This window comes from Stomoxys calcitrans, chromosome 5 (genome assembly GCF_963082655.1).
Source record: "Stomoxys calcitrans chromosome 5, idStoCalc2.1, whole genome shotgun sequence".
Classification (NCBI taxonomy): domain Eukaryota; kingdom Metazoa; phylum Arthropoda; class Insecta; order Diptera; family Muscidae; genus Stomoxys; species Stomoxys calcitrans.
Genome location: NC_081556.1, coordinates 4,528,871 through 4,543,959, shown reverse-complemented (window position 1 = coordinate 4,543,959; position 15,089 = coordinate 4,528,871). Strand labels below are relative to the sequence as shown.

The 15,089-nt window shown below is 34.6% G+C and overlaps 1 protein-coding gene across 5 annotated transcripts in view; it reads right to left on the bottom strand.

Moving 5' to 3' along the window:
* The window catches only part of LOC106096297 (phospholipase D2), a 31,437-nt gene extending 17,373 nt beyond the window's left edge, over positions 1-14,064 (bottom strand). The window contains exons 1-2 of one of the 5 annotated variants that reach the window (XM_059369044.1): positions 4,998-5,311; positions 4,559-4,769 (exon numbers count right to left, since the gene is read on the bottom strand). In XM_059369044.1, coding sequence (XP_059225027.1) covers positions 4,559-4,682 — 124 coding nt within the window. In that variant the 5' untranslated portion in view covers positions 4,683-4,769; positions 4,998-5,311. The other 4 variants (XM_013263970.2, XM_013263968.2, XM_013263969.2 and 1 more) reach the window with 4 other exon arrangements.
* Between the last annotated feature and the right edge of the window lie 1,025 nt (positions 14,065-15,089).

Here is a 15,089-nt window from a genome sequence, read left to right as displayed (position 1 = left end):
GAATAAGATCTACAAAACAATAATAATTGTTTATACGCGCTAACATTCGCAAAATAGGAACTAAAGGGGAGGGGGGTTTGGGTTCAATACTCTTTATGTGTTCAATACTCTTTATCGGAGGATCGGTCTATATGGCAGCTATATCGAAATATGGTCCGATCTGGACCACATTCACCAAATAGGTGTAGGGGTCTAACAGAACTCAATTTGTCAAATTTTATTGAAGTCTGAGAAAAAATGCTCCTTTTATAGGCACAATACTCTATACGAGGAGGTCGTTCTGTATGGAAGTTATATCCACATTTTTATATATTCCTAGACGGTATTCAACAAAAAGGTGTAGAGGTCTATTAAAACTCACTGTTTCCAATTTCATCAAAATCGGTTGAAAAATACTGAAAAATGGACTAAAGTAATGACTTTTCCATCACTGCTATAGACCAATAGTCTCCTAGTGCAGAGGCTGGCAAATACAGTAGCCAGGCGCGTATCTCTTAACCTAACCTAACCTAGGGAATTTTTCTCAAAATGTTAGGACTTGGACTTTTGCAGGTTTTATCAGACTTTTTTTCTAGCAAAGCTTACAAAATTTGGAGCGAAACAAAAGGAATGGCACTAGAGGTTTGAGATTTGGAACCCTATAGATACAATCTGTGGGATTTCCCTACCGAAGTGCCTATCTGCAAAAGACCCCACTTTCCATCTAGAGTAAATATTAACAACTCTGAACAAATAAAACTGTATCTATCACATGGTCGTTTTCTTGTTTAATGAGTTTTGTTTTAATTTTAGCCAAATAACAACAAAAAAAAACAATTAACATTTCCTCTGATGATTATCACTTTTCTTTTCTTTCATCGCCAGACAAAGACAAGTGATAAAATTTTAGCAAACAAACAAAGCAAAAAATTTTTATTTTAAACAATGATTTCATTGTTACTTCTAATCTCAGTTCTTTTCAGTTTATCTGTTGCAGATAATTTTTGTTATTAACTGAATTATTCGTATAATTCAACGTATAATGAATGCGTCTTTAAACCCACCTTAAAAGATAAAACATGTGATAGTAAATAAACGCAAGTGTAACCAAAACGTCCAACTATTTGTTGCAAAATAAAAGCAAAAAACGCCAAGAAATTGCGCTAACGTGACTATTGTTATCAGCCAAGTCAGTCGCTTAAGTAGAAAATTGCTCATACTACAATCTTCACACTACATTTACAATGAATTACATTATGGTTAAGAAGTTTAATAGGCCTTCTTGTGCGTGTGGTGGAAAAAAATTAAGAATTTTTTTTTTGGTTACCAAAGTCACCTTCAAGGTTACCACCTTATCGCTAGAGTATCAGTGACACTCAATAAGGCCAAAATGGTATTAAAATTGTAAATTTGTATTTAAGAAATTCCACAAAATAATGTCTGCCAAGTGGTTGTTATCAGCAATTTGAGAATGTTGACTTGGCTAGCCCAAAGGGTGCAGCATTGCAATAAAATTTTATATTGCCAATTAGTTAGAACGGCAAAAGGGTGACCAACTTTAGTTGATATTAAAAAATAATTCTCAATGGCATTTTCAGCAAATTATGTAAAAATTTCACTTCCTTGGAATATGTATTAAGAATTGAAAAATGAGAAAAACATGTGACAAAAGTACTGACAGCTTCTTCAAAGTTATGAGCAATAGTGTTTTCTCATTCAGACTATTTTTGTCTAAGCTCATAACATTGATGATTGACTAAGTAATTTGTCAAAGAATTCCATTGAAGAAGGGATGGAATCCTAGAAACCGCATTCCGGTTAACCTTTCGAACAAAAAAAATGTTTGATTTAAAAGCAGATGGTGATCTATATATATAAAAGAGTTGTGTGACTGATCATCGTCAGACTGGACTGACTGACTGATCATCGCCCAGCCCAAACGGCTGAAGCTAGTATCATGAAATTTTTACACGAATGTTGGTCTTGGGTCATAGGCAGGGGGTAAGGCTGGATTTGATGATATTCGTACTAGAAATTACCAAAAAGTACGAAATGGTACATATTTGCATAGCGCGAACGGAAAGGGCTAGAATTATGTACTTAGGCTCAAATTAACGAGCGTCTCGAAAAATTAAGGTTTGGTAAAAAATTTGGAAAATCGCACCGGAAGTGTAAGAAATAGTATGTTAAGTACAACTATTGGTACAATTTGGTACTTTCTTTGTAAATTCTACTATAACTCTGAATTTTAGAATTTAGGTACACTATGACAACCTTAATTGGATGACTATAAGAGTTTTTGGTAACTTGCACATTTAGGTACGAAAAAAAGTATAAAAAAGCTACGAAGTGGGTGAACTTTGTACAGGGCGGATGGATAGAGGCATAATTCTGACTTAAAATGACATCTGGTGTAAAATGATGAGGGTGAAAAGAAAAAATGGAAAACTAGTACTGGTTACGAGAGAAAACGTACGTTTAGTACCACAATTGGTGCCATTTAGTGCTTTCTTTACAGATGGAGCTAGAGGTCTGAAATTTGGCATGCATGTACAACTAGATGATCTATTAACAATTCGGACATTTCGGTACCAAAAAGTGCAAATAATGCGAAATGCCTTATCTTCGCTTTGCTAGAATTAAGCAATTTGAGAAACATAATCGCAGTCATGACAAAAATAAGACATGTAGAAGAAAACGTACTAATTGTGGTGTAATTGGCACCTTGAAAGAATATATTGGTCAATTAGAAGATATTTTTTATTCGTTCATTTAGGTACTCAAACGTACAACATATAAATTTTTGGGCGTTTAGAAAATCAAAATCGTATACGAGGGTTGCCATTTATATTTCGGAATTGGAGAATCCTTGTGTTGCAATCTGCCAACTCATAGCTCTATCGTAAAGCTTGACATTTTGGAGGTTATACGTACTCAGAACATTTTTACATGCGAGCGCTATTTGTGTTGTTTATAGTAAATTAAAAGATTCATCTTGACCAAAAAATGGAACAAAATCGTGAACATATTCGTGCGATTATTCTTTACAACTTTCGACGTGGATTAACTCAACAATAGTGCATCGATGAATCTAATTCAATTTTTGGCAGTGAAGCTCCATCAAGGACCAGTGTTTATCGATGTTATGGTGAATTCATCCGAGATCGTAGTTCACTCCAAGACGAATTTCGTGAAGATCGTTGTTGTTCCAAAAACCATTGATGATGTCGCCAACTGATATTTGTTAGATTGTCATGTGACCTATCATGAGATTGAGGTAACCTTAGGCATTAGCGGGACCAGCCTACATTCAATATTGCATGAACATTTGACCGTCAAAAAAACTTGTTCGCTCAAAAAAAGGCTGGTGTCTAATGGTCGTATGCTCCAAAAATACGAAACAACTGCATTTTTGAGCACTCAAAACATCGATTTGATGAGTCTTCCGCCGTGTACAAAATGTTAGCCTAATCGGATGAAAATTACGCCATCTATAGGCGCTATGCTTTTTAAAGAATACATTTAGTGTCGCATCGCAGACCATATAAAACCAAGAATAATAAAGTCAGTTGGATGTTATGAGAGAAATCATTGTACAAAATATTAGCCTAATCGGATGAAAATTGTGCCATCTATAGGCGCAATGCTTCTTAAAGAATACATTTAGTGTCGCATCGCTTATTTTTGTTTAATTTTGGAAAAAATTTAACTTTTCCGATAGTATCCATCGGAAAAATATCAATCGATATTTAGCAAAAAGATAAAATATCGATTTTACCAGCGCTAAGCAGACCACCGGGATGCTAGTTTTATTAATAAATAAAATCACCCACGGTTGTCAGCTAACAAAAAAGTTGAACAACCATTGTTTTAGTATCTACCCCTGTGGTAAATGCCAGCCAAAAATAACTGATCTTGAGCGTACATAGACGACAAAATGACCGACAAAATTAATCCCCATAGAAAGCTCAGAGGAAATTTTATTTTCGTTGAAAATTTTTATATTCTGGCCAGCGAGCAAAGATCAGCACAAATCCCTATGCCGACTCTTTGGCTTTCAGCTGATTGATCAGTTAATATGTCTAAATCTAATGTTATGACACTTGACATCTCTTTTATTACCATACTCTTATTCACTACACAATAAAAAAAAGTTTACCCAACTTGCTCTCTGTTGTAGTGGTAGGTATAAAAATTTTTAATTTTAAAATTCCTCATAAAAACCAGGCGTCGTAAAGATAATGGGAAAAGGCAAAGCATTTTGTGCGTCAGTTTTGCAGAAACTGGAATTATTTGCACAACAAAAATAAAGAAAAAAAATGACAATTGAAGAAACCACAATTGTTTCGACTTCAAAGAATATTTTTTTTTTGCTAAATATGGAACAAAGAACAACAACATAAGGTAAATAAAGGTGTAGAAACCAATTTGATAAAGAAATTTCAGAACATTAAAAAATAGTAAAACAACCGTAAAAATACTCTGACTAGAGACAAGGTGATTTTGTTGCTTTCTAGCTTGTCATTATTTTGTTTTATGGACTAACGGCATTGCAGCATTTTTTTGTTTATTACTCTACCTATAGTGGCTATGAGTTGAGAAATACTGCGGCGATGACGCTGAGGGAATTCGCGCAGGCGGCCATGGTTATTATCATCATCACCAGCATTATCCATGACGTTATTATGATTGTTGGTATCCATTCTCGTTCAACGGCGACAATAATTTCTTGGATATTTTTTTATTTTTGTTTTTTTCTTTCTTTCTTTCTTCTTCACCGTGGAATACGGCTGTTACCACGATAGTTGTGTTGGAAGAAAAAGAAAGGGTTTTTACTTTTCTTTTGTTTTAACAACAGAAATTTCACTTTTTTTTGCATAAATATTTGTGAAAGGTTTTCATGCAATCGATTTTAGGCAAATATCTATTGCCACGATAAATGTATGCCAAATAGGGAAGCAAAACATAACATAATTACACACACACACACACACATTTTCAAAGAATATTTTTAATACATTTTTAACACTGGCAATAACACATTTTTGCTTGAAATTCTTTGACATCGACAACTCATCAACCATCACATTTCGCGTTAGCATTGACGTTAGAGTGAGTGCTAGAGGGTATTTGTTTTAAAACATGTTGGAAACAACCCGTCACAACTCCACCACGCGGCCTCAATGTCGATGTTCTACTTTTTCATTATTATTATTTTTTTTTTGGTATTATTTTATTTTATACATTTTTTTTAAACAAAACACCGTTTCACATATACGTTCAGATCAGTCACGTCAGTCGCGCACGTACTCATGGCTGGTCTAGCTCATGGGTATTGTTCAAAAGCGTACAAAGTAACTTTTCTCTGGGTAACGGCGGATACCACCAAACGAAATGAGTAACAACAACGACGACGACGACGACTATAAAATACTAACAACCGATCTCAAACGGAGGCGCTTGCTCGTCTTTCAGCAACTGACAACTGCCAAGCACTCCAAACAAAACTAAAAACCAAAACCAGTGCTCACAAAAAGAACTTCGATTTGTTAATAATATTAACTAAAAAAGAAATAACAATAAAATGTGGCTAAAAAGAGTCAAGAGCATACTGAACGGCACGCACACACTGAGACAAGACAACGGCGACGATGAACAGCAACAACGACCATCAAAGGTAAATAACAATAATGGCAAAAAAACAACAGACATCGTGGTAAGATAACAAGAAATGAGCAAAATAAAACCAACTGTCAAACCAACACACACTCATGTACTCTCACCACAATGGGCTTACTCATTTCGGAGTTCGTTTCTGTTTGTTTTGATTTTTTTTTATCATTTAAGAATTGGTTAAAGTAGAGCCATAACACTACCCAACAAAACGGAAATATGCAAAATTTTGTTTCAGGGTTGCCAGATTGATTCAACCATTAACGAAAAGGAAAATTATGGTTAATTAAAATCCCAAAAAAGTGTTGTAAAGGCTCTATTAAATGGTATGTTGGTGTCTTATGACATGTCAAATTAAGTTGTACGTGTAGAGTGATACAAATAATACTAACATATAAATAACATATAAAACCACTTTCCAAAATAGCACATGTAATTTTTTGGTTTAGAGCGTGCTCTATTCCTTCCGAAAAAAACATAAACAAATCAGCTGTTTTTGTTGCCAGTAGAATGCAACCAACTCCAAATTAAACTGTTTTTACAAATTTATGATTGAACCAACTTTTTTAAAGTTGTAAAACAATTTCTACGCATAAAAAAAATCAGATGTAATTGTTTGGTTTAGAGAGTGCTCTATTCCTTCTGAAAAAAACAAAGAAATCAGCTGTTTTTGTTGTCAATCAAATATAACCAACCTCAAATTAAGTTGTTTTTAAAAATTTATGACTGAACCACCTTTCTCACAACTTTAACAATTTCTATGGAAAAAAAATTAATCTTGCCTAAATTTTTGATTATGTCATACGAAAACAAAAACATACAGTTGTGATAGCAAAAATGATGAATCCTTTGTAAATTAACAATTTTTTCAAATATTTTAAATTACATGTGAAATCAAAAAGTTATATGTCATTAGACAACTACATGTCGTCAAAAAGCGGCTTAAGTGCGGCCGCATCTTATATACCCTGTACCCCCCAACCGATTTAGCACATTATAAAAAAACAAGTAAACGGGTGCTAAGTTCGGCCGGGCCGAATCTTGGAAACCCACCACCATGGATTCTTCTAGAAATTTATACAAAAAAAATTTAGTTGAAGGGCATAATTTTATTCTACATACCAAACTTCTGCCAAACCAGCAAAAATTAAAGCTTCTAGGAACCGAACAAGGATTATCTAGGATCATACTTGGCGCAGTTGTTGAAAGTCGTAACAGAACACCGCATGCAAAATTTCAGCCAAATCAGACAAAAATTGCAGGTTGTAAGGACTCAAGAAGTCAAATCGGCAAATCGGTTTATATGGGAGCTACATCTAAATCTGAAACGATATAGCCCAGTTTCAACCCCAATGACCTACATCAACCGCTAGCTTTACGCGTTCGACTGCTATCGTGATTTTGACGGACGGACATGGCTAGATAGACTCAAAACATCGAAACGATCAAGAATATATATACTTGTTGGAGTCTTAGCCGAAATTGACAAAATGACTTAGAATTTTTTTTTACCCATTTGGATCGGGTACTACTAACTTCGCATTCCGTTTGTAACGCCAAAGGCACTCATCTTCCTAAATACAGCTAGCAGCATCAAAATGTCCACAAATACTTGTTATTCAACTTGAGCGGTTGGGATTTTAAATCGAACTAATCGGCCAATTTTAGGCATAGCTTTCATAAATCTCTCAAATTGACCTACCTAAAAAATGCAATTGTTTGAGCTTCTAAGGCAGTGTTTTGTTCTGCCTTGAAAATATTTTCCGTAGGTGCTCAAGAACTTAAGTTGGGAGTAAAATTTCAACCAAATTGAATAAGAATTGCGAATTATGTCAACCTTGATTTTTTATGGAATATCTATTTCGTCAAAATTTAATTTTTCAAAATTGTATATTTATGAAAAATTTTTTTAAGTTTTATTTATATAGATTTTTTTTCTTCAGATATTTACAGCAAAATCTGAAAATGAAAAGGTTTATCCATTTTCTCTATTTTCCCTGCAAATTTAAAAAGTAATAAAATCTGGCAGCCCATAACCATGTTGGTTTTCATAAAATCTCTCTCTTGTGAATTCTCTTCTTCGGCTTACTCACTACTGCTCGCACTCTGTCTTTATAAGTTAGTATTTTACTTTGAAAGGTAAATAAATCCAAATGTACACGCAAGCATGCATCCACATATGCATGTATGAATATGTGATTACCTCGCAATGGAACCACACACACTCACACATAAATTATCGGAAATTACCAACAAATATAACAACAACACAACAATTGATTGATTGTTGGCCAACAGATTCGTATTAAAACGCCATAAATATAACGGTTAAATAGTAAAGAATATAGCCGCCATTGCCTTCAGTGTGTGCAAGGAGGGAGTGGGTGTAAGCTCAATTGTTAACTGCACAAGTTACGGCGTGGTGGGTAAGGGTTTAAGCGGATATGGTGAATTTGGTAGAGTGCAGAGGAATTTAGGTAAAGGAGTGAATATAAAATGTAAAACAGAATAATAATTTCAAAAACTTTAATTTATGTGATACAAAGAGTTACATTTTTCTATATATACGGTTATAGGTATGCACGTAAGATTAGATGTGTTGTAATTGTATGGTGCATTTAATTAATTTGCAGTTAATACCTATAGGTATAATTTGTTTAATAAATTCAAACTCTTTGGTTAGCAATAAAAAATGTTTTCAACATTTGCGCAAAATATATTGTAATAAAAATATGATTTTTACTATTAGAAAAATTAGCAAAAAAATCGATCTTTAACAGTTGTTGTGATTTGTGAAGAACCCTTTGAATTGAATTTGCCTAAATACCTACAAATAGTTGTCAGATTTTGAATCTGCTATGGACCCCACTGGACACAAGTGAACTAGAAAGATCGAGTTGCCTCTCTCAACAGCAATTTCCATATTTCTTATTCGTTAGTTGACATTTGTTTTTCAACAATAAAGAACACTGTAGTTAAACTAATCCAATGTTGTTATTGTAACCATTCAAGAGACTCTGTACGATTATCTACAATTTGTTCTGTGTCGTGACCCAGATAATCGTAGTTCAACATGTGTTTAGTAGTCGTACAATCGCATATTCTCGCAGTGTGTTTGTGTCCAAGTGTATGCTAATAATAAATGTCCATAAATTCGTTAACAAAATATAAACAAACTTTGCGTGTAGTGATCACCTTCACCTTGCCGATTTCTTATGAACTTGGGTAAATTATTTTAACCTGTAGTTTAATTGATGGTTACGAATAGTTACTGGGTACGCGCTAAGTAAATATTAAAGTGTCATTTACACAATTAAAACAAACAACAAACAAAAGAAAAAAATTTGAAACAGATATACCAACCTACATACATATTTGTATTAAGGGGTGATTTTTTTGAGGTTAGGATTTTCATGCATTAGTATTTGACAGATCACGTGGGATTTCAGACATGGTGTCAAAGAGAAAGATGCTCAGTATGCTTTGACATTTCATCATGAATAGACTTACTAACGAGCAACGCTTGCAAATCATTGAATTTTATTACCAAAATCAGTGTTCGGTTCGAAATGTGTTCATTCACCGTAACGTTGCGTCCAACAGCATCTTTAAAAAAAAAAACGGTCCAATGATTCCACCAGCGTACAAACCACACCAAACAGTGCATTTTTCGGGATGCATGGGCAGTTCTTGAACGGCTTCTGGTTGCTCTTCACTCCAAATGCGGCAATTTTGCTTATTTACGTAGCCATTCAACCAGAAATGAGCCTCATCGCTGAACAAAATTTGTCAAAATTTGAACACATTTCGAACCGAACACTGATTTTGGTAATAAAATTCAATGATTTGCAAGCGTTGCTCGTTAGTAAGTCTATTCATGATGAAATGTTAAAGCATACTGAGCATCTTTCTCTTTGACACCATGTCTGAAATCCCACGTGATCTGTCAAATACTAATGCATGAAAATCCTAACCTCAAAAAAATCACCCTTTATTAACATTAGGCTGTTTCGTTTTGGTTATAAAATTTAAAAACATTAAAAAGCCTGTCTTATTAGTTAAGTTTCCTTTTTTAAACGTTTTTTTTATAAAATTCTTAGCCTAAACAAACAAGAACTAGGCTCCCAAAACAAACAAGAACTAAAGTAGGAATTTCCATATAACCGTTGGCTTGTATTACAATCCCAAGGCAGCCGGTTGCACGTACCGGATTGACCCGTTGAGATCCTTCATCGGTAAGGGCTGCCACAGGATTCACTGAATAAGGTTAACCCAAGCGATCAGCCGACATACAATTTTTTTTAATTTTTGACAGTACTTAGCAAGGAGGTAGTCAATTTGTTCTCTTTTTACATTACTTCTTTGTTTGAGTTTTCTCCTATTTGATGACATTTTCAATCAGCAGATTTGACATCCTTAATGATGTTCATGGGGTCTATTCACTTTATGTTTTCGCAAGTGACCTAACCTTCTAATAGTGAATCCTGGGGCTGCCGCCTCAATGTACAACACACTGCTACGTCATCAAATTGTCGTAACGCCCTATTATTAAATAGCAGCTGGAAGGGTTTCACAAAGGTAGTAGGAACGATGAGTAACACTGGTCACACTTTAAATCACCACCAACAGATAATCCCAGATTTGAGGGATTAACACATTTTACAGCATTTACTTAAACAAGCCAAAAGCCATTAGATTCAGCAAAACCTCATCGTTATAAGAAAATAGCAGGCAAGAGAGAAATTAGTTTTAGATAAGAGAGGATTTACAAAAAAAAAAATTAAGAGTAAATGCTCTTTAAATGTTCCCTCATGTTTCTTCAATTGTTAAGCAAAATAAATTTTTATAACTTTTGACAGATGTTTATTAAGCAACACGGGTAATGGGCTCTTGAAAACCAGTAGGGGGTATAATCCTATCCTATCTTACTAACATTTACTAGGATAAGGCTTCAGAGTAGAAAAACCCAAGCAGAAATTTTGAAAAAAGAAGAAAAGGGATATGTACACCTAGAGTTCCAGATGGGACAAAGAAAGAGAGAACGGAAAGCAATTGACAGCAATGCGTTTCCTCAGCTATCGAGTCTATGCCCCACAAAAACTTTGAGCATGGCAAGGATCCCTACCCAAAATGCAAATACGTGGCCACGACAACAACTACGGGACGTCTGACATATACAATAGTCCAGAATGACGGAAGGGATATTTGTCGTGTTAAATGCCTGGGAATTTAACTCGAATACCGAGGGATCTGGAGGTATGGCTCAAGCCTCATATAAACTAATTATTCGAGATAAGGCTGGAAGAGCTGCGAATGACAGCTTGTCACAAATCCAAACGTGATGAGGACTTCAGCTTTATTCTCGTGGCCTAGAACAGAAAACTCGTCGTAACAGGTCACAGGTCCAATAATTCTGATAAGTATGGTCCAAATCGATTAATAACCTGGTATAGCTCCCATATAAACCGATCTCAAATCTTGACTTCTTTAGCCGCTATAGGGCGCAATTATTATCCGATTTGGCTGAAATTCAGCATGAAGTGTTTTGGTTTGACTTCAACAAATGTGCCAATTATTGCCAAAATCGGTTAATAACCTGATATAGCCGCCCATATAAACCGATCTCCTGTTTATACTTTTTTAGCCTCCGGAGGGCGCAATTCATATGCGTATTCGCCTGTAAAGGCGAAGATAATTTTTAATCGAAAAATTTCTTGCAATGGAAAATATACCACAACACCAACCATAGTATGACGCATTTCGACTTCTTGGTTAAGGAAGTCTCATCGGATAATTTTAGGTGTGCAGGCTTTAAGGGCCGTACTTTGGTAGGTTGTACCTATAACGAGTTTATAGCGAAAATTATGTAATTATGACACTAACCAAACTTGACACTTTGTCTGCTAGCTGTTCTCTTTCCAATGTATGTGTAGGTGAGCAAGCTTGTTCCGATCCAAAGCTCCGATCGCCGTGAGAACAAGGTGGCCATTGGTTATTTAAAGGCGCCAATGACTGCCTTGTCATATCGAACATCGTAGGTACACAGTATTTGTCCAAAAGACGGTGCCGCCCGTCCTCTTACTTAGACTCTCCGCTAGATATCGCTGATTGTCCGCGACTGCCGTTGCAGCTACTCCGTATGGAGCATTCCACTATCCGCAACCTATGAACGCCCGGTAGCTCACAGCTAAACTTCTCGTGACAGCATAGAACACCACACAGATCGGACCTCAATGTCTCAGCTAAACCATGCTTGTGTTTGTGTGTTGAAGTGATCGATTTTTTTGTCCACACAACTACAATGACTTCCATGATGTACACGCTTCAGTGCATCTTTCGGAAGTTGTGTCAATAGTGATTTTATTTCTTTGTTTTAGTTTTGTATTCTTTGGTATTTTTAAACGTATTGATTTAAAAATGTTTCGTTTTAGTTTTTATAATTTTTCAAATGCTCTTTTTTGTTGTAACGCCAACGCCGGCTTATCATAATTATTGAGTTTGAGTGTACACATACATGCATAAACATTTGTATTGACTTCTCTGTTTTACTCTGCAAATGTAAACAAAGCTTTAAACAGCTGATTTGGATGTCAATGCCTTTATCTGATGGAAATATTTAGACAATACAAAAATTATCTAGTATCATATTCAGTTGAACATAAATTGTTTACATATTCCGGTAAGTAAGTGCTATAAATTCTATTTAGGTCAAATTTAGAGACACAGCTTATAAAAATGTTTACGTATAAACATATTTGTACCTCATTTAATAATTAAAATTTATTTATGTTTTTGCTATATTTTCGATGACATCATTTAGCCAAGGATAAATGAACATAACCATGTGAAATATTCTCCACGATATGTGAATAGCTCTCTCACAGCAGAAACTCGTTTTTTTCTAAACACAAATAATCTCAAATTCTTTTCCATGTAAATACCTATGATTTTGCACCGAAACATTTTCGGGGGGCTCATGTTTACGCCAAAGCTTCCAGTTTGAACTTGACCGACATGAATTTCTTAAACCATTCAACACCTGAGACGTGTTTTATTATCATTGAATTGTGAGTAGTTTGAAAAACAAGCTTTCAAAACTGGCTTTGTAACCGTCATTTGATCGTTTGATAAAACGAATGTTCGTTGGAAAGTGCACTTGCTCAATTATTTGAATTATGGCTTCAAAATTAAATAAAATTTCGCACCGTTCACCATGTGACGCTTGTTTCCCATGTGGGTTAGTGATTTTGTGATTTACCAACAATGCGTCGTAGGTACTACACCGATATAAGAGAGAAGGCAATTTCAAAACTAAATATCTTTTTTCTTCTTTCTTTATGTTTTTTTCTGCTTGAATAAGTCGTTGCAACACATGGCAGATGTACATAAATAAATTAATAAAAATAAGTAACTGTGGACTGCACTGTCACCGTAGCCTGCCGCAGCCGCTGTGGTGGCGTTCGCACTTTATACGAACATACATACAAAAATATATACTGGTACCAACAAGTGTGTCGCCGATCGCAATGTGTAATGGTGCTCCTTTTGTCTATTGTTATCAACACTGAATGTCCGTCCATTCGAGTCTCCATTCACAGCCACTGTTTGCTTTGTCAAAATCGATGATTAACGTCACAATGTCAATTGAAGGCATAAAAAACCAAAGCAGAGCAAACATCATGATTTGTTTTTGGTTATTCATTTAATATATTAATATTTTTTCTTTTTGGTCATGTGTTTGTGTAAATTACTTAACAATTTAAAAATTGCTGTTTTATAAGTGTATACCCAAGTGCCGCACACAATTGCTTATTAATGGGCACAGAAGTAGACTTCATTTTATTATTTTAAAGCCTCTGTCTGTTCAACCCAACGCTTAAGATCTTCTCAACGTTAGCTTATTTTTTTTTAGATTTATTTTAGTTTCTTTTTACTCACAAATGGAAATGCCGACGCCACCACCACTGCAGGGTACACACAGTTATTTATAATTTATTTTTTTAATGTTTTTATTATTTCTATTGATATTTTCTGCTTAATCACACACCCAATCACAATCACCTTTTTGGAAAGTTCAAAAGATCTTCCTTCGCACTTGCCGATAATAATATCGATAACTGTCGATTTTTGCGCTGTATTCTTTTTGTTTTGTATCTTTTTCGTTGTCTGTTTTGTGACTGAAAGATCCAAGTTAATGGGGGGATATTGTTGGCCTAACATAATAAACACGTTTTGCTTATAACTTTGGCTGGCATTTTGTTCTGCTCCCTCTATCTCTATCTCTCATAAATACGACGCTCTCTTTGTTTTATAATTTGCTCGATACACAGAGCAAGACTTGCCGTGTTTGAGAAAAGCTTTTAATCTCGTTTTACAGCATTGTCAGCTTTAAATATTTTCGTTAATATTTTATTATGTTTCTGCGTCGTACCGATTGATTGCGTCTCATTCACGTTTAACTAAACCACAACTGACAATCACAATGAGTGCTTTATCTAATATTTATTGAAATAAATGGCAACAATGTGATTTGAAGAAGCTGAGATAATTTGCAACGTCATTAGTTTATAAGGGTGGAAGAAAAAGCTCGTCTCGAAAGAGAAACCAACAAAAATTGGAAGACAGTTTTGTTGGTGTGTTTTTCTTTATGTAACTACTTACGAGGTCTGATTAAAAAATAACCGTTATTCTCAAATTTCGTGAGCTACGCATGTTCGATTTCGCATTTTTCTGCTATGTACGTACACAATGTGTATTAATAAGTAATTAGCAACATATGTATATAACATACAGGGTGGCTGATGAATATTGCTACAATGATGAATATTGCTACATTTTTTTTTCGGTGTATGGAATACATTTTTCTTTTATTCATGTTAAATTAAATTATTAAATTAATTATTAAATTATTATTAATTAAATTAATTAATTAATTAATTAAATTAATTATTAAATTATTATTATTAAATAGAAAAAAAGTTATTACATTTTTTTTTGGTAGCGGCCTGTACATGTGTGCTACACATGTTTGTTATATACATATGTCGCTAATATCAGCCATTGTTTTTGACATATAAAAAGTTTAGTCGTGTTTTGGTGTGCTCTTCGATTTTTTCCTATTCGAAAAAATGGATCAAAGAAACTGTATAAAGTGTTTCGAGGATTGGAAAAACGGAAAAAGTTGGAAAAAAATATCTGAGGGGGATTACTTTGAAGGAGACAAGATAGTTATTGAAATACTAAAAAATAACGGTTACTTTTTTGATCATACTTGGCAACCGGTTCTAAACACCGATATTTTGTGTTGGAAATGTACATCTTGTAGTGCCTGCTCCGTATGTTTATGGTCCTTGCTGGTATTGTTCGGTTGACTAGAACCGAATTCAACATCTGTTAATTTCCGTATAGTGTAACTAACGGTCTCTGAGGCTAAGCTT